Source organism: Pristis pectinata, chromosome 27, assembly GCF_009764475.1.
Source record: "Pristis pectinata isolate sPriPec2 chromosome 27, sPriPec2.1.pri, whole genome shotgun sequence".
Classification (NCBI taxonomy): Eukaryota; Metazoa; Chordata; class Chondrichthyes; order Rhinopristiformes; family Pristidae; genus Pristis; species Pristis pectinata.
The window spans coordinates 16,242,788-16,261,878 of record NC_067431.1 but is presented as its reverse complement, the minus strand read 5'-3'; the positions used below and the strand labels follow the sequence as shown (position 1 = coordinate 16,261,878).

Sequence of the window (19,091 nt, the reverse complement as noted above, 5' to 3'; positions counted from 1 at the left end):
ACATTTACAAAACTGGACTTAATTTTACAAATTAAATTTGCAAAACGAACTGGAACTTAAATTCACAAAAAAAGTAAGAATTTGGACATGCTGGAAAGACTCAGCAGATCAAGCAGAACATATGGAAGGGTAAAAGGAGTCAATGCTTCGGGTCTGAGAACCTTCATTGGAACTTACCTGGTCTGGAGGTTTTGAGCATGTTACATCCAGCCTTCTATCTCCATCTCCAAATTATTTGTAGTTAAAGGATTAAAACAATTCAATGAAAATGTTCCACGTCCATATGATTTTTCTTTTGCGTTGCTTTCAGCAGGGCCTAAAGCATCAAACTAAATCCTGGGAACTCCGGAACCATCACAACTCCAGCTGCAGAGGGCCGAGTTCCTCCCGCCCGAGGGCGCCGCCTTCTCCATGGTGACGGCGGCGGGTCCTCCCCGACCGAGGGGGCGCTCTGTCCTTCCCCTGGAACGCATCGGCAGTACGTCACGACGCCACTGTTGCTGAGGTGACGGCGCGGTGTTGGGAGGGGTTGCGATGGCGGGCCTCAGTAAGGAGGAGTATCTGAAGCGGTACCTGAGCGGCTCGGACTCCGGGAAGGGGCGGGACCGGGACCTTCCAGCCGGGCGGAGAAAGAGAAAAGTCAAGATCAAAGGCGGGGGGTAAGGAGTCAGCGCCGGGACCCGGCCTCTGCGAGCTGCCTAGGCCGGGGGCCGTGTCCGGTTGGTCGTGAGCCCGTCCGCCCTGGTGTCAGGAGCGGCCTGTGGTCGGGCCCAGCGCCGGGCCGGGGGGTGGGGGGAGGCAGCGCCGGGCCGGGGGTGGGGTGTGGTGTGGTGTGGTGGGGGCGTAGCGCTGTTAGCGCTTAACTCTTCAAAACGCTGGAGGAACTTAGCGGGTCAGGCAGCATCTATTGGAAGGAAATGGACGGTGGACGTTTCGGGTCGACTGTCCATTCCCCTCCACAGATGCTGCTCGACCCGCTGAGTTCCTCCAGCAGATTGTTTGTTGCTCCACATTCCAGCGTCTGCAGCCTCATGTATCTCAGCTTTTAAATCTTTGACCTTTACCATAGCCCTGGAGAGGGATAGGAGCAGACGATATGGGAAAGTATTTAATTGGGGGAGGGGGAATTATGATGCCATTAGGCAGGAACTTGGGAGTGTAAATTGGGACAGATGTTCTTGGGGAAGTGCACAGTAGAAATGTGGAGGTTGTTTAGGGAGTACTTGCATGGGGTTCTGGATAGGTTCATCCCACTGAGGTAGGGTAAGGATGGTAGAGTGAAGGAACCATGGTTGATGAGAGATGTAGAATATCTTGTCAAGAGGAAGAAAGAAGCTTGCCTAAGGTTTAGAAAACAAGGATCAGACAGGGCTCTGGAGAGTTACAAGGTAGCCAGGAGGGAGCTTAAGAATAGACTTAGGAGAGCTAGAAGAGAGCATGAGAAGGCCTTGACGAGTAGGATTAAGGAAAACCCCAAGGCATTCTACACGTATGTGAAGAATAGGAGGATGACTAGAGTGAGGGTAGGATCGATCAGGGATAAAAGAGGAGTCGGAAGAGGTAGGGGAGGTCCTTATAGAATACTTTGCTTCAGTATTCACCAGTGAGAGAGACCTTGACGTTTGTGAGGATGGTGTACAACAGGCTGATACGCTAGGGCATGTCAAGGTGAGGAAAGAGGATGTGCTGGAACTTTTGAAAAACATTAGGATAGATAGGTAATCGGGGCCAGACGGGATATATCCAAGGTTATTACGGGAAGCATTGGAAGAGATTGCTGTGCCTTTGGTGATGACCTTTGCATCTTCACTGGCCACAGGAATAGTGCCAGATGATTGGAGAGTGGCAAATGTTCCTTTGTTCAAGAAAGGGAGTAGAGATAACCCTGGGAATTACAGACCAGTGAGTCTTACTTCAATGGTGGGCAAATTACTGGAGAAGATTCTTAGAGACAGGATTTATGGGCATTTGGAGAAGCATAGGCTGATTAGGGACAATCAGCATGGATGTGTGAGGCGCAGGTCGTGCCTCAGGAGCCTGATTGAATTCTTTGAGAATGTGACAAAGCACATTGATGAAGGTAGAGCAGTGGATGTGGTGTACATGGCTTTTAGTAAGGCGTTTGATAAGGTTTCTCATAGGCTCATTCAGAAAGTCAGGAGGCATGGGATCCAGGGAAACTTGGCAGTGTGGATTCAAAATTGGCTCACCCATAGAAGACAGGGTGCTTGTAGATGGAGCATATTTTGCCTGGAGGTCAGTGACCAGTAGTGTTCTGCAGAGGTCTGTTCTGGGACCCCTGCTCTTTGTGATTTTTATAAATGACTTGGATGAGGATGTGGAAGGGTGGGTTAGTAAGTTTGCAGATGACACCAAAACTGTTGGTGTTGTGAATAGTGTAGAAGGTTGCTGTAGGCTACAAAAGGACATTGATAGGATGCAGAGCTGGGCTGAAAAGTGGCAGGTGGAGTTCAACCCAGAAAAGTGTGAAGTGATACACTTTGGAGGATCAAATTTGAAGGCAGAATGCAAGGTTAATGGCAGGACTCTTAGCAGTGTGGAGGAACAGAGGGATCTGGGGGTCCACATCCATAGATCCCTCAAGGTTGCCGCAGAGGTTGATTGGGTTGTTAAGAAGGCGTATGGTGTGTTGGCCTTCATTAGTCGAGATATTGAGTTCAAGAGCCGCGAGGTTAGACCACACTTGGAGTATTGTGTTCAGTTCTGGTCGCCTCATTATAGAAAGGATGTGGAAGCTTTAGAGAGGATGCAGAAGAAATTTACCAGGATGCTGCTTGGATTGGAGAGCATGTCTTATGAGGATAGGTTGAGCAAGCTAGGGCTTTTCTCTTTGGAGCAAAGGAGGATGAGAGGTGACTTGATTGGAGTGTACAAGATGATAAGAGGCAAAGATCGAGTGGGCAGTCAGAGACTTTTTTCCCAGGGCAAAATTGGCTAACATGAGTGGGCATAATTATAAGGTGATTGGCAGAAGGTATAGGAGGGATGTCAGAGGTAAGCTTTTTACACAGAGTGGTGGGTGCGTGGAGCACACTGCCGGCAGAGATGGTGGAGGCAGATGCATTAGGGATTTTTAAGAGACTCTTAGATAGGTACATGAATGATAGAAAAATGGAGGGCTATGTGAGAAGGAAGGGTTAGATAGATCTTAGAGCAGGATAAAATGTCAGCACAACGTTGTGGGCCGAAGGGCCTGTACTGTGCTGTAATGTTCTATGAACCATAACCCCTATGCCATGAGTTGTAACTCTTAAAGGGCCACAATTCGCCTCTGGGTTCTCATGTTCAGTTCTTTAATTTCAGAAATAAATGCTTTTCACAAAATATATGCAGGAAATACAGTACAATCATTGTCTTTTTTGTTACATTCATTGTGCCATCAGACCAATACATTCCATTTACAAAGCACCAATGCCACACATGTGGCCTCTGAACAATATACCCATGAAGTGTTTGAGAGGCAAATACACAGGACTCAGCCCCTCAGTGTCCAGTGGTGGCAGGACCTTAGACCGTAGTCCATCCCCACCAAGACTTTGCATTGGCTGCATCGAGCTTCTCTGTGTCCCTCACCATGTATTCCTGCAGCCTGGAACATTCCATTCAGCAGCACTCACTTGCGGACGTCTACTTGCACTGGAAGACCGATGTGTGTCTTTCACTGAGTTTATTATTTTCCAGCAGTAGTTGTTATTTGCATCAGTATGCATCCCTGAGTTCTCTGCTATACAGCTGCTGGGGAGGACAGCAGCTTCTGGAAAAGTCGTTTTCTTGACAAGCACACAGTCCACAAAGAAGTGATTGATCATCTCATTTGCATCACAGCCATCTCATTTACAAGTTGATTACACCTGTCTGTAGTTTCTTTGTTAACTGCCTAGGTTTGCTCCTGGTCACCCCCTTTTTGTAATATAAAAGAATCATGCTGATCATAACTGATCGACGTTCTGCCCGTGTCTGCATGGGTTTCCTCCGGGTGCTCCGGTTTCCTCCCACATTCCAAAGACGTAAAGGTTAGGAAGTTGTGGGCATGCTATGTTGGCGCCAGAAGCGTGGCGACACTTGCAGGCTGCCCCCAGAACACTCTACGCAAAAGATGCATTTCACTGTGTGTTTCCTTGTACGTGTGACTAATAAAGATATCTTATCTTGTAATTGTCCGTTCTACGTCCAATTTATTCTTTATAGGGTCATGCACTCTAACCTATTAGACAATTAGTCCTGTGTTATTATTTTCCACTGAAGAGTTGCTCTTCATAGGGAAGACCTCTGGGTTTATCAACACCTTGAAAATATTTGTTCAATTGTAGTCAAACCATGGAGAAAACAAATAACATAAAATGTGTCCTTGAGCAAATTTTGTTTGTGAACCAAAAAAACTTTTCCTCCCGTCAGCTTCAACTTGCTGCATGCTTTCTTTTTAAAGTTGTTTACTTCTCATACTACACTGGGAGTGGAATTTTGGTCAATTTTTGGCTCTGTTGTCACTCACATATTAAATGCATATCTTCCAGAAGGTACTGCTTACTTTCAGCTAGGAATAAATAGTGCCTGAGCATTAATTCAAATCCCACATTGTAATTGAATCTGTGTCCACTGCCCTTTCAGGCAATGTGTTATAGGACATATTGATACACTGTTTTTATAAAATAAAACATATTTTCCTTTGTATCTTTTCCCATTTACCTAAATTTGTCTCTTCTGTTTATTTGTCTTTCTGGAATAGGAAACAGAATAACCAAGGGGAAGTTATTAAAATCCCCCATGACTTTAATACCTCCTCAATGTCACCTTTACTTTAAGGAAAGCAGCCCTGACTACCTGAGTCTCTCCACCTAACTAAAGATCTTCATCTTTGATACTGTACTCTCTCCTCCTTGCCCTTTCCAAGGTCATCATGTCCTTATTAAAGTGTAGTGTCTATCCAGACCAGTGATTTACAAATGGTTAGCATGATTCCCTTGCTTTGTACTCCATGGAGCTGCTTTATAGTTGTGGTGCTCACAGCTTTCTATTTTTATTTTGCCATTTAAACATTGCTTTTGCTAAGCACTTGTACTATTTTTTTCTGATCTTAGCTCACAAAAAGTTGAAAATCTCTCCTTGTTGTCATAATACAGAATGCGGATTGTGGACGATGATGTAACTTGGAAAAGCCTTGCGAAGAAGGAGAAGGCATTGGAGGTGGAGTCTGGTGAGGATGATGAAGCTCCTGTGGTACGTAGTAGGCAGTTAACTTTATTCCTAAATTCACTTTCTGCAATGGGGCTTACTTGATACTTCATAACGTGGCAGGTGTATGACTCCACTGCTAAAGACTACTGCTAAAATCTGTTCAATGTTTTTAATTAGCATTTTAACAGTAGTCCACAAGATGGTTACCAACTGAATGGTGCCAGTAGTATAGGATTGAAAAATATATTGCATCCATTTGACCAATTCCAAAATATATCCCTCTAAAGTACCCACTCTTCCAAATGTCTGTCCAAAGACTTATTGGTGATGTTCCTGTGAAGTGTTGTGGGACATTTTATTACATTAAAGGCACTGTATGAATGAAAGTTGATGTTATATCAAGTTTATGTTTATCTTCATGTTTATCTCAAGCCTGTTTTTTCAGGTTGCAGAATTCATCGACGAGAGACCTGTAGTTATTCAACAAATGGAAGAATTCCGATTGAGCAATAAGTGGAAAATTTTAGGAGGTATGTAGTAAAATCATGATGCAAACTTTTTAAAATGATTGTACATCAGTTTCATTTGAAATCCTGTCGAAAGCAGTAGTGACCTTTTTAAATTTTCAAAATGTAGATGTCGCTGCCATGGCCAGCATCTGTTGCCCAATCCTGGTTACCCAAGTATTAATGGACCATCTTGAACTGAATTGCTTTCTGGACTACAAAGAATCATTTAGAGTCAATCATGTTATTGTGGGAACAAGATCAGCAACAGACCTGGTTCAGTGGCAGCTCTCTTGTCCTGAAAGACATTCATGAACTAGTTGGGTTTTTACAATGATCTGTTACTACTTAGTCACTTCCTTTTTTAAGCTGACTTGATGGGATTTGAGCTTAATGTCACTAATCTGCAACATGACCTTCCATTCCCTTTGGCCATTCTATTGGCCGGTGACAGAATCGTTGTCTGTCTCAGTGTCCAGTTTCCCCTATCTGAATGGTGCTGATAATCATCCTCCAGTTCCTCTTCTGACATACCATTTGTTATACCAGACAGATGGATAGACAGTATCAAAAGTCACCAGGCACTGGCTCTTGCTAAGGACGGGCTGTAATGCAACATGAATTACGTTACCGGTACTATGATCAACTAGCACAGCATGGTCTGGGAACTGCAGCTAGTAATCTTTGTTCTGTGTCTGTAATGTGCTATAAGGCGGCTCTACACCCAGAAGCACCATATTCCATATTTCCTTACGACATAGGAGGCGGCTTTTTGGCCTATCAAATCTATGCCAGCTGACAGAATGATCCCATTCTCCCACTAGTTCTCCCTGGGACCTATTCCCATTAACTACCCACCCCCAATTCTACCACCCACCTACACCAGGGCAGTTTACAATGGCAAATTAATGTACCAACTGGTACGTCCTTGGGATGTGAGAGTAAATCAGAGCACCCGGGGGCATCCCACGCAATCATAGGGAGAATGTGTAAACTCCACACAGACAGCACTGGAGGTCAGGATCAAACCTGGGTCTATGGAGCTGGAGCACCACTGCGCTGCCTATTTTGTTCGAGGACTCCACTAGATCTTCATATTTAGGTGAATCTGAATGTAGGACCAGTGTCACATTTGTTTAAATTGCCAGGTGGATTCTGGTCATTTTCTTACACCCCGGCTCAAGAGAATTTACAAAAAAAGACACCTTTAATTAAACTTTTACTGATATATGATTCCAAAGAGTTGTTAAGGAAGCACAAGGTGGACTCCTGGTGTAAAAGGCCACTTACACTTTTGTGTTTTCTTTTAGATGAAAATACAGACTCCCAGGGCTCAGACCAATTTTTACAAGCACAGACTGGCAGGTAAGTTTGAATTGACAGACAGTGCTTTGGTGAAGAGGCTGTAGAATATCACTGATGTATCTAATTATCACTTGCAACGCTTCCTTTGAGGAAACCTCTGGTTTTTAAGGCATCTGATATCATAGACATAAGGAAAATCTCTGGAAAAGGAAATCCATGACTAATGGTCATGAACTAGTAGATGAGTGGTTATATAAGATAAGATATCTTTATTAGTCACATTTGGGATATTTATCCTGATCCCCAGCAGAGGCTTCAGGGTGTTTGTTCTGGGATGGCTTCAGTCTTTTCCAGTGGTGGGTCCAGGCTGGTTCCCACTAATGCATATTCCCACTGAGATGCTTACTGGTACATGTGTATAGGATGTGTTTGGGGGTTGTAGGGAGGGGGTAACTCAGGATTGGTTGAGTGTGATTATCCTGCAGTGGGTTCAGGGAGCTTTCGCAGAGAACAGTTAAGATAAGATTTCTTTATTAGTCACATGTACATCGAAACACACAGTGAAATCCATCTTTTGCGTAGAGTGTTCTGGGGGCAGCCCGCAAGTGTTACCATGCTTCCGATGCCAATATAGCATGCCCACAACTTCCTAACCCGTACATCTTTGGAATGTGGGAGAAAACTGGAACACCGGGAGGAAACCCACACAGACACACGGAGAACGTACAAACTCCTTACAAACAGCGGTGGGAATTGAACCCGGGTTGCTGGCGCTGTAATAGTGTTACACTAACCGCTACACTACCGTGTCTGCCTAAAGGAATATTCAAAGGAATTCAAAAAGACATAGTCCATATGACATAAATAGGGTAGATTCTTTTCAGGGGGAACTCAATATGCACACCTGAGAGAAATAAACAGAAGAATGTGCTGTAATAATAGGATGGCGGGAGAAGACATGACACACAAATATCAGTTTTGATGACCTATTTCTTTGCTGTAGGCCCAATGTAACTCAATTAGTAGTGATTTGTCGACTCTCCAAGTGAGCATATCACTCTGTTTTTCATTTGCTGCCCTTCTTTGGGCCCATTTATAACAGGTTGGTTAACATATTGTTTATGGTTCTATAAACATGCCAACTTGCATTTTTTTTTACAACACCACACAACCCAAGGTGCTTCACAGAAGCTTTATTGGAAAACATTGACGCCATTATCAGGAAAGAAATGATTAGGGTAGGTGACTAAATCCTTAGTAAAAGAGGTAGGCTTTAAAAATACTTTTAAGGAAGAGAGAGCTGAAACGGTTGAAGAGAGAATTTTTGCTTGGACCTCAGATGATTGAAAGCAGGACTTCCAGTGGTGGAGCAGAGACAAACCTACCACCTGCTGAGCAGTGGATGTAGTCACTGCCTTCACGTCTTGTCACTTGCTTTACTGCCAGGCTCTAATGGAAAATGATGTGTAGATAATTAAAATAGTTAAGTAAAAGTACTGATGTCTTGTTATTAAACCAAGAAGCTGTATTTTCAATGCATGAATGTGTGCTTTGCTTTTTTTCAGTTCATTATCAAGTTTTGATTCTGTACCAGGTAAAGGGATGGATTATGGTTCTCAACTTACTAAGAAAAATGTGGGGACAGTTTCACCTGACCGTTCAGCTATCAGAAGGCAACGCCATGATTCTCCAGATGATTCACCTGTTCGGGACAGGCGCCGTGATTCCCCCGACCTTTCACCGCCTCGGAGAGGACGCCACGATTCTCCCAACCTTTCACCTCCAAGGAGGACACGCCATGATTCTCCCGACCTTTCACCTCCTAGGAGGGCACGCCATGATTCTCCCGACCTTTCACCTCCTAGGAGGGCACGCCATGATTCTCCCGACCTTTCACCTCCTAGGAGGGCACGCCATGATTCTCCCGACCTTTCACTGCCTCGGAGGGCACGTCACGATTCTCCCGACCTTTCACCTCTTAGGAGGGCACGCCATGATTCTCCCGACCTTTCACCTCCTAGGAGGGCACGCCATGATTCTCCCGACCTTTCACTGCCTCGGAGGGCACGTCACGATTCTCCTGACCTTTCACCTCCTAGGAAGGGACGTCACGATTCTCCTGACCTTCCACTGCCTCGAAAGAAGAAAATGGAAGGCTCAGAAAAATCAGTCAGATCTACAGCCTTGTCACATGGAAAGAGTAGGTATAATTCCTCTAACTTTTCACCTCCTTGTCGAAAACAACATGATTCCTCAGATCCTTCATTGTCCAGAAATGTAGAAAATTGTTCTGACTTTGGCCTGTTTCCATGCTGAAAAAGACCTAGTGGTTCCCTGGAAGTCCAAGCAGCTGCAGCAAGGAAGTGAACTGGTGCACAGGGTATCCTGGTAGCCCAGTCAAGGCCCTCATAGTTTTCTATCCTTACAAAAGTTGTTTATGAAGATTGAATGTTAATTCATAGTCATGGAACACAAAGGATGCTTTACCCATCAGGACTGTGCTGCTGCATCTTTGAAAAATCTATTCAATTAGCCCTCCTTCCCTGCTCTTTCCTCGAGCTTTGCAAATTTATCAATTCTTAATTTATCAGATTTGCAAGTTTTTACTCCCTTGTGTTTTCCCCGTGTCTGCGTGGGTTTCCTTTGGCTGTTCCGGTTTCCTCCCACATTCCATAGACATATGGATAGGTTAACATGGGTTACATGGGCAGCACAGGCTCGTTGGGCCAGAAGGGCCTGTTACCATGCTGTAAATAAAGTTTGAAAAAACTTTTTTTTTAAAAAGTGTTCTATTATCTTTTCAGGTAATGCAGTCTTAGTTCTAGCAACTAGCTCCATAAAAATAATCTCCCATCTCTTTTTTGCCACTGGAGTCAGCTTTTCTATTTTTACTGTCTGAAAGTGGTCACAATTTTGAACAAATGTTCCCTTAACTTTCTTTGGACTAAGCAGAAAAACATTAGTTATTCCATTCTCTCCACACACCTCGTATCTCTCACAATTTGTGCCATTAAATCATGTCTGCGCTCTATCTGAGGCCTGGACGTCCTTTCTAAAGTGTAATACGCAGAGGAAACAGGAGATGGGGAATTGAATTGGGAATGCTGCAACTCATTTTCCATTTTTATTGCTGTCATCTCAAGCAATGCCAGGTTAGATGCAGAATAAAGTGCTCTCTGCACAGTTCCAACAAGTAAGTATAAGAAGGCTAAGTATAATGCGAGTAAAGTTATAATGATAGTTGACTAACAACCTGCCCCCTCTTGTGTGTGGTTGAGGCTCCACGTTGAGGTCCAAATGTTGTTAGTTTGTGCCTGCTTTTGCAGAATTTCAGTTTTATAATTACTGATTTTTTTTTCCACTGTGGAAATCTTTCTTACCTAGCCTTGTCCCCAGTGAGACACAAGGACAGAAGAGCGAGAGGATCTCCACGGAGGCGACATGATTCTGATTCGGACCTTTCACCCCCTCGAAAGGGAGGTCAGCGTTCTTCTGACTCAGACCTGTCGCCACCACGGAGGAAGAAGCTGGGGATTCGAACCTCAGACAACAGGCCCGACTCAGGAAACTCGGATCTGTCACCCACTCAGCAGAGACAACCTACCCATAAGCAAGCTTCCTCGAGGGGACAAGTTGTCAGTCGAGACTCAAGTCCCAGCAGAAAGGTAGGGTCAGGTGGTAATCCTCTGGTGTGATTTACTAATATCTTGGAGAACTGAGGCTTCATAGGTAGGCTTGGAATATTAGAATATGGGAAAAAGACTGAGTGCATTCACCCTATCTATGCCCCTCGTGATTTTATACATCTCTAAGATCACCTCTGTCTCCTATACTGCAAGGAATAAAGTCCTAGCCTGTCCAACCTCTCCCTGTAACTCAGTCAAGTCCTCCCAATGTCCTTGTAAATCTTTTCTGCAGTTTTTTCCGGTTTAACAACATCTTTCCAATAGCAGTGTGACCAAAACTGAACACACTACTCCCAAGTGCAGCCTCGCTAGAGTCCTGTACAACCGCACCATGACCTCCCAACTTTTATACTCAATGCCCTGACTTATCAAGGCCAGTGTGTCAAAAGTCTTCTTCACCACTCTGTCTACCTGTGACTCCACTTTCAGTGAATCATGTACTTGTACTCCAAGGTCCCTCTGTTCTACAACACTCCCCAGGGCCCTGCCTGGAGTTGACTTTCCAAAATACAACATCTCACAATTATCTGAATTACTGTTCAATTTAGAAGCTGCATGTTTGGTCTATGTTGACATTCCCGTGTGACATTCTTCCAATTTTGTTTGCTGTTGTGGGGTACTTTGGGATGATTAAATATGCCATATAAAGAAGAATTAGTGGATAACTGGTTTGGAGGGAGGCAGAATTGAACTAGCTTTCTTTCCCTTCCAAAGCATTTCCTTGTAGGTCACGTTGATGTTGCCATGTGAAGCTAATTGAAGCAGGAATATAGATAGCAAAACAGGCCAAGGTAGGAAGCTTTCATCAAATAATCCCCTTTCCCACTCACCTCTTGTAAATGGTATTCTCTATATTGGGTCTACTGACCATAGTTTCCATTTACCTGTTTTTGATCTAAGTTGATCTGGTCTACTCAGGAATCTAGGTGCCAAGGTCTGGCAGTGAAACTTTTTGAATATTTTTCCCCTTCAATTTTCTCTCCTAAAGGCACAGTTTTGTAGGGAGTTTTGGTCTCCTTAAGGATCAACATACATGCATTAGAGGCAGTTCAAAGAAGGTTCACTATGTTGATTCCTGAGGTGGAGTTGCTTGACAAGGAAAGATTGAGCAGATTGGGCCAATAGTTATTGGTAGTTAGAAGAATGAGAGAGAACCTTATTAAGACAAATTCTTGAAGAGATTTGAAAGGGTAAATGCTGAGAGGATATTTCTCTAGAACTAGAAAACATAGATTTGGAATAAGGAGTCTTCCATTTCAGAGAGATGAGAAGGAATTTCTTCTCTCAGGGTTGTAAATGTTTGGAATTCTCTATCCACATAAAGCTGTGGTGGCCGAATCATTGACCATATTTAAGACCATAATCAACATATTTTTGTTTTATAGGGGACAGGAAAGTGAAGTTTGAAGCCAAGATCAGATCAGCCATGATTATATTGAATGGAGGACCAGGCCTGAGTAGGAGTAGGGTCTGCTCCTGCTCCTGTTTCTTGTGTTCTTAAGTACAGTTCACTGCAGCTACTGGGTGCTGGATATCATCATGCAGAGACATGTCATCCCTAAGTGTTATGGGTCTGCTAGCTCAATCCTATGTACTTCTGTTTCTGCTACTCACTCACTGGTTTGTTCTGTTAAAAGATCATGATGTGGAAAGGGCAGTTCTTAATTTTGTTCCATTACTAATTGGTCAGAACATCAAAATATTTTGGTATCATCAACTAGAGTTATCTGGAAATTACTGCTATAGGCTGAATGTGGGTTGTCTCCACCCCCTTGATACTAACTATGTACCTGCGTCTCAGACCATCATTTGGCCTTTCGTGACAGTCAAAGAGATACCAACCCTAATCCCACCTTCCAGCTTTAGCTCCATACCTCTATGGACCATAGCTATTCAAGTACATGTCACATTTAAAAAGTATTTAAATTAGGCTTTCTGCTCCAACCACACATATAGGCAATGAGTTCCAGATCCCTTCCAACTTCTGGGTGAAAGGTTTACTCCCTCATCTGCCCTCTAATCATTCTACCAGTTACTTTAAATCCATTTTTTAAGATCTGTCTGCTAAGAGAAATTGGTACCTCATATTTTCCCTGTCTAGGGGCCTCATAATCTTACACACCTCAATATTATGTCTCTCCTCAGCTTCCTGTTTCAAAGAAAACAACCCAAGCTGACTCAATCTTTCTTCTTGCTACAATTTTCCAGTACTGACAACATTCTCAATATCTACGCTGCACCTCCTTTTGTGTAATCACTTCTTTCTTGCCATCTGGTGACCAGAGCTATATATAGTACTCTGGCTGATGTCTGTAGAGCAATGTAAACAGTTTCAGCATAACCACCGTGCTCTTGTATTCTACTGTATGCCTTAATTAACAAAGAAAATGATCTTATACATTTTTAACCACTTTTATTGACTTGCCCTACTACCTTTGAAGGTCTGTGGATGCATACCCTAAGATCCTTTTTTTTTCTCTCCATGATGCTCAAAAATCCTCCCATTTATTGTATTTTCCCTTGTTGCACCTCCCCAAATACATTGCCTGTCAGTTCTCTGGATTAACTTTTTTTGCTACTTTTCCAGTTAACTGACCAAACCCTCCAGATCTTTCTGCAGTCTAAAGCTTCCCTCCTCACCATCAACTGCACAACCAATTTTAAATCATCTGCATTTTTTTTTTACAATCCCCCTATATTTAGGTCTCACTTAATGTATGGATTAAAGGTTGGATGCTGTGTAGTTTCAGGAAAACTGACTATGCTTATTTTTCCTCGGAAAGTGAAGACAGGTTTGAACTTAAGAAATCTTTCTTATTATGGAAGAGTTTATAACAAGTGCGCTCAACTTTTGGCCATTTTCAGGTCAGCAGAAGTCCACGGGCTTGTATCGTTACAGGTACCTCGTGTGATATGAGTGCATGGAGGCACTGGGCACAGTGTTGTCATATGCTTGTTTGACATCGGTTCTGCAAAACTGTACTATGTCTAGGCAGCCCACAAGAACATTGAAGCATATCCGAATAAGAAGGCTGAGGCCTACTTCAACATTAGCTAAAGATCTTCACCCTACCTTGCCTGCTACCAATGAGTCCATATCATTAATCTTCCTCCAAATAGGTCCCTCCTTTAATTTTACATTGTTACTGATAGTTTCCTACATCTCCCCCCAGTTACTTGCCTGACCACCAACTCTACCCTTCCCATCAAATGCTTCACCGCCCATCTCATTCCACATAGGCACCTTCCTTTCAACCATTCTCATTCCTCCCCCATCCCATCTCCAGCCATCCTCTCTCAGAACCCCCCCACTTCTCCAACCACTACAACAGTTAAGATCTCTCTAACACTTCATCACAGCAAACTTCTCCCTAGTCCATGTTGTCCACAATCTCTGCCGTGGACTGGATGATGTCATGGGTCTTCATGGGGTGCGTTCCAATTGTTGCCATGGGCCATATTTTCGGCATCTGTGATTTATAGGATAGATGTGGAGAACAATATTAGTTCAACACCCATTACTAATAAATTGAAAATTAAGAAGAAACTTCTTTACCCTGAGAGTTTCACAACCACAAGGAGTGATTGAGACAGACACCATAAATTATTTAATGGGAGGCTGGATAATCACTTAAGAGGAATGGAAGACATAATAATGGAGTTGTGTGTTGAATAGGAAGAGGCTTGAATGGAACATAAACACCCGCATAGACTAGACAGATACATTAAGGAAAAAGAAGACCAGAATTTTTAGGGGATAGGCTCAAAACTCGAAAAGAATTTAAGATGAAATCCCAGTAGTTTATGATATTGCCATGGTAAACATAGCTTTTCATAATTTCATTAATGAGAATTTCATGTTCCTCTAAAAATCACATGCTAATATCGCAAACAAACCACTTACAGCAGAGAACTAAATGGTGGAGGGTGGAAAGAGGAATAATTCTTTTTTAAAACACCATCAATCTGTTGGAATGTGGGCACTGGGGGTTCTTAATCTTACTGTCTTTAAGATACTAACACAAAAACAGATGGACTTACAAAATCTTGTGTTTCAGTCACGAGGGAATGAGATGCTATCTGGGGGTCAGGCTGGTCTGGTATCGACAGATACATTAAGGAAAGAGAAAGAGGACCGGAGGAAAAGGGAGCGAGCAGCCGAGCACCTAGCAGGTATCGATGCAGCTTGAGGGAACTCCCAGCAGTTGCAGTGTTACACAATTCTTTCAGAACTTTTTTCCCTGAACATGCTGATTCTATACGTCTCTATATCCCTGTCATAAACATGAACAGGGTATCAGCAACTGTGAAGGGATCGACATGGAGCCTGATCCTTCACTTAATCCATTGTTTAAGTAGCTGAACATTTTATTAAGTATATAGCATCAAGGTCATAGCCCTTGGCCGCTGTAGCCCAGGAAAACTGAGCTTCTCTAATGCTGCAACAGCTTATTCAATGTAGTCTGGGGAAAGAGTGTGGGGCTTCCTGACCTATTGGTTCAATAATACGGGAGTGCATTTGTGCCCTGACCCAAAAAAATCACCTGCTTTGCTAACGTTAACAAATGTGATGTTTTAATAATATTGAAGATTGGGCGTAAAACAACTCCAGCATCAATGCTGAGTCTAATTTTGTCTGTTTTCCTGCTCTTACTCTATTACTTATTTCTCTCTTTCACCCTTTCTCTCTACATTCCCTCTTTCACTTTCTTTAAACTCTCTTACTCTCTAATTCTTTTGTGCTTTTATTCTATATTTTACTCTAGAACTCTCAGGTGTGAATGCACTGTTTAATTTTTAAAAAAAATAAATTAAAGATGGAATCATTGAGTGCAAAAATGTGATAAATTTGTATAAAACATTGTCACTGTAAATCTTCTGGTCTACCTCATTTGAAGTCACAGAGAGCATCAATTCACTTGAATAATACCAATTATATGGTGATAAACTGAGATTTGTAGCATTCCCTCAGTAGCAGGAAAAAAGTGTAGCAATTTAATGAAGGATCATAACATTAACATTATGATGGATTCTGAAGGGAAACATTTGCCTTCCAAGTGGCAATCCACGACTGGTTGTTATCTGTTTAAAACTCATTAGGAGAGTGAAAAGGGAGGCTAGGAGAAATTTCTTCAGAATATTTTTGGAGCAAGGAATGCTTTTCTATAGTGTGAGGTAGAGGACATTTTTATATATTTAAAAACAAAACTGGATAAACAATTATAGTCAGTTGTGGATAAACCTCAGTGCCAATCACCCGTTCACCTCTCAGTGAAATGGTGTTTTTTTGAATGAAGAAGACGAAGGATTACTGTACTTCTGGGATTCTTTTTTAAAAAAAAGAAAGATTTGGAAAAGAGTCTCAGTTTTTTTTTTCAGAAATTATTCTTGAGATAATCAGAGCAAGTGTGTCATGTGTTGTTCGAAATGTTGATGGACAACCATCTTGCCCTTGTTTAGCTCCAAATCTGTGCTCTCTTTCCGACTTCAGCTATTGCTGTACGGTAAAGTGAATAGATTCTCTCCATCAGCAACACACACAAAATGCTGGAGGAACTCAGCAGGTCAGGCAGCATTGTTTCTCTGCTTCTAGACGGTATGCTTTGTGATATTTCCCAGCTTGGTGGGGGGCAGTGGATAGCTTGCTCTTACCCAACTAACACCCTGTACTAACTCAAGAACCCATCTGCATGTCATCCCAGCCATGTGCTACTCCGTAATCCTGCCTCTGTTGTAATGGATAATCTGAAATTCCTTTGCAACAACTCAGCGAGATCTGTGGCTGGTAGTCTAGATCAGGTGTTTTAAAAATTCCCAATGAAATGATGCTGACATTTTTTATTCTCCTATTTTAAAGATGACTCTAGAAATGCCATCACTGTGTTCCGAGATAAATTAGGGAAAAAGAGGGACTTGGATCAGGAACGGCTTGAACAGAAGAAGAAGGAAGAGGAGAAAGCAGCAAAACTTGAAAAATATGCCCAGTGGGGCAAAGGGTGAGTGCACAGAACCTTAATAAATCTTCATTATATGGGGTAAGACAGGCTCTGGTAATGCTGAGTAGTGTTGTACCAGGTTCAGGGTTCCACAGCAGCTGTAGTTAGTCTATTCCAGTTCCTTATGATTATGGATTGACATATCTCTTACTTGTGCTGTGGTCCATTTTCCCTCTCTACCAATCTGCTTTCCAATTCCATGCCACATTTCCCAATCTCATTTCTTCCCTTTTTCATGCTGTAATTTACCTCATTTCCTTTCCTTCCTAATCACACACTTTCCCCTTCTCACCATTCTCCTTCCATCTCCAAATCACAAATTTAAGCCCTGTCCTCAATTCTATTTGCATCTGTATGTATTGGTTTTCCCCCTCTGTCAATGGTCTCCCTGCCCCCAGCCCCATCTCTTACACTCACCTCTTTCACCCCCTGCACTCTCCCTCACATCCTGCTTTCCCTTTCCTCAGTCTCCGTGCTAGTTCCAGCCCTACTCATTCTTGATGTGACTTGTTTCAGGGTGGCTCAGAAAGAGCAGCAGAGACAGAACATAGAGGATGCTCTTCACGAGATGCAAAAACCACTTGCCCGACATATTGATGATGAAGACCTGGACCGCCTCCTACGTGAAAGAGAACGGGATGGTGACCCAATGGCTGGGCTAATCAGGAAGAGAAAGGAAAAGGAGGCCAAGAATAAAAATGGTGAGTTTTAAGCAATGTGATGAACTTAAGAAGTTCCAGTACTGGAGGGATTTTAAACATGGTTGTAATCTATGGCACTGTGAATGGATGAGGTTTCTGACTCCATGGATAAAGACTGAACATGTTTTTTTCCTCTTTTAGAGAAGCCACGGTATAATGGCCCCGCACCACCTCCCAACAGGTTTAACCTGTACCCTGGGTATCGCTGGGATGGAGTGGACAGGTTATGTACAGTTTCTACTTTAATAGAATTTCTTGTGCTTTAGTTTTAATCATTAATGGAATTTTAAACAATGTGCAAAAGTCTACACCTCATGATATTCAGAAAACGATAAGAGAAATTGCTATGTATTTTAATGTTTGCAGTTAATCAGAAACAGAAGTCATTCAGTCTTATTTCCTGAGAAATCCAGCTCAAGAAAAATGCCACTATTTCAACCATTAATATGTAACTTCAGGATGTTAAGATGTCCACACTGAGTTTTACCTGAACTATATTTAAAGGACAGTTTAGTGGGTACTTTATGCCCTATCCAGCCCCTTGCTGTACCTGACCAGACAGTGTTGGGTAGGTGAGTGTAGAAGGAGCATAATCTATATCTAATCAGTGTTGATGGGACAATAGGTGGAGCTGTACACTGGATCTAACCCTTGCTTGACTTGGGCATTTTGTCTCTTAAATGTAATTCATTCCATTCTCTGTTGATAGCTTCCTTTGCATGGATGAGAATGAATTTCACAAAAATGTGCCATATAGTTGCCCAGATAATATATTTGAAGTTGCTTCAACCTCAAAACACTATCATTTTTATTTTGCAGGTCAAATGGGTTTGAAAAGAAGCGGTATGCCAGACTGGCAGACAAGAAAGCAGTGCAAGAGATAGCATACAAATGGAGTGTGGAGGATATGTAAACCACTAGACACAATAGCTCTCTACACACGGAGACTGTTACACTGGCACCATAGTACTCCGTGAGAAAAGACTTCACTGAAAGACGTTTCCTCATGTATGCTCTGCATAAGGTGGTTTGGGTTTCAGGGAACTCGAGAAATGAGTTTTTTTTAATTCTGTTAATATTTTGTCCTTTTGAATACAAAGTTTATACTATGTAATTATAGATCGGTTTAATATACAGGCTGTTTTTCTTGTGAATTTTCATTTTATTGACTTCTTGACAGCCTGATCTGCGAATCCAACAGGTAAATTTCCTTGTTATTCCCTTCAGTTCTCAAGTGGCATTAGTGCCAAATTTGGATATGTATTTGAATTTATCTAAATTCATAATTTTGAACAATGCTTAGCCAAAAATTCTGGACATGGGGCAAACTCTTTCACCTATTTTCTTCCCTATTCAGGGAACTTGCAACTTCAAGTTAAAGACATCAGGACACCTATCATAACCCAGCTTTAAATAAGCAACTTGCATTTTGATCATATCATTGATGTGATCTGCTTAAAGAAAATGTTTCTCATAAAAATAACACAGGCTATCTAAAATGCCATCTAGCAAGAGAATACTGACCTATACGATGCTAAGGGTTAATTAAATATTAGCAACATTGCTGTTTTTAATTCTGTAATCATTGCAGCAAGTTCAGGTCAGTAATGATACACTTCTTATAACTGGTGTTCAATTGTTGAGTCATTTTCAGGTTCAGTGGTTTGATATATTAAAAGAGCAACATTTTTTATTTTTTTG

At 42.4% G+C, this 19,091-nt stretch overlaps 1 protein-coding gene across 1 annotated transcript; it reads left to right on the top strand.

Annotated features, from left to right (window-relative positions):
• Positions 1-432: 432 nt before the first annotated feature.
• bud13 (BUD13 homolog) lies at positions 433-19,091 on the top strand. The gene is made up of 11 exons (XM_052040076.1): positions 433-659; positions 5,142-5,238; positions 5,642-5,726; positions 7,013-7,067; positions 8,573-9,207; positions 10,392-10,672; positions 14,752-14,866; positions 16,551-16,689; positions 17,206-17,390; positions 17,532-17,613; positions 18,210-19,091. Exons 1-11 carry the CDS (start codon positions 535-537, stop codon positions 18,301-18,303), a joined length of 1,893 nt encoding a protein of 630 aa, XP_051896036.1. The 5' UTR covers positions 433-534; the 3' UTR covers positions 18,304-19,091.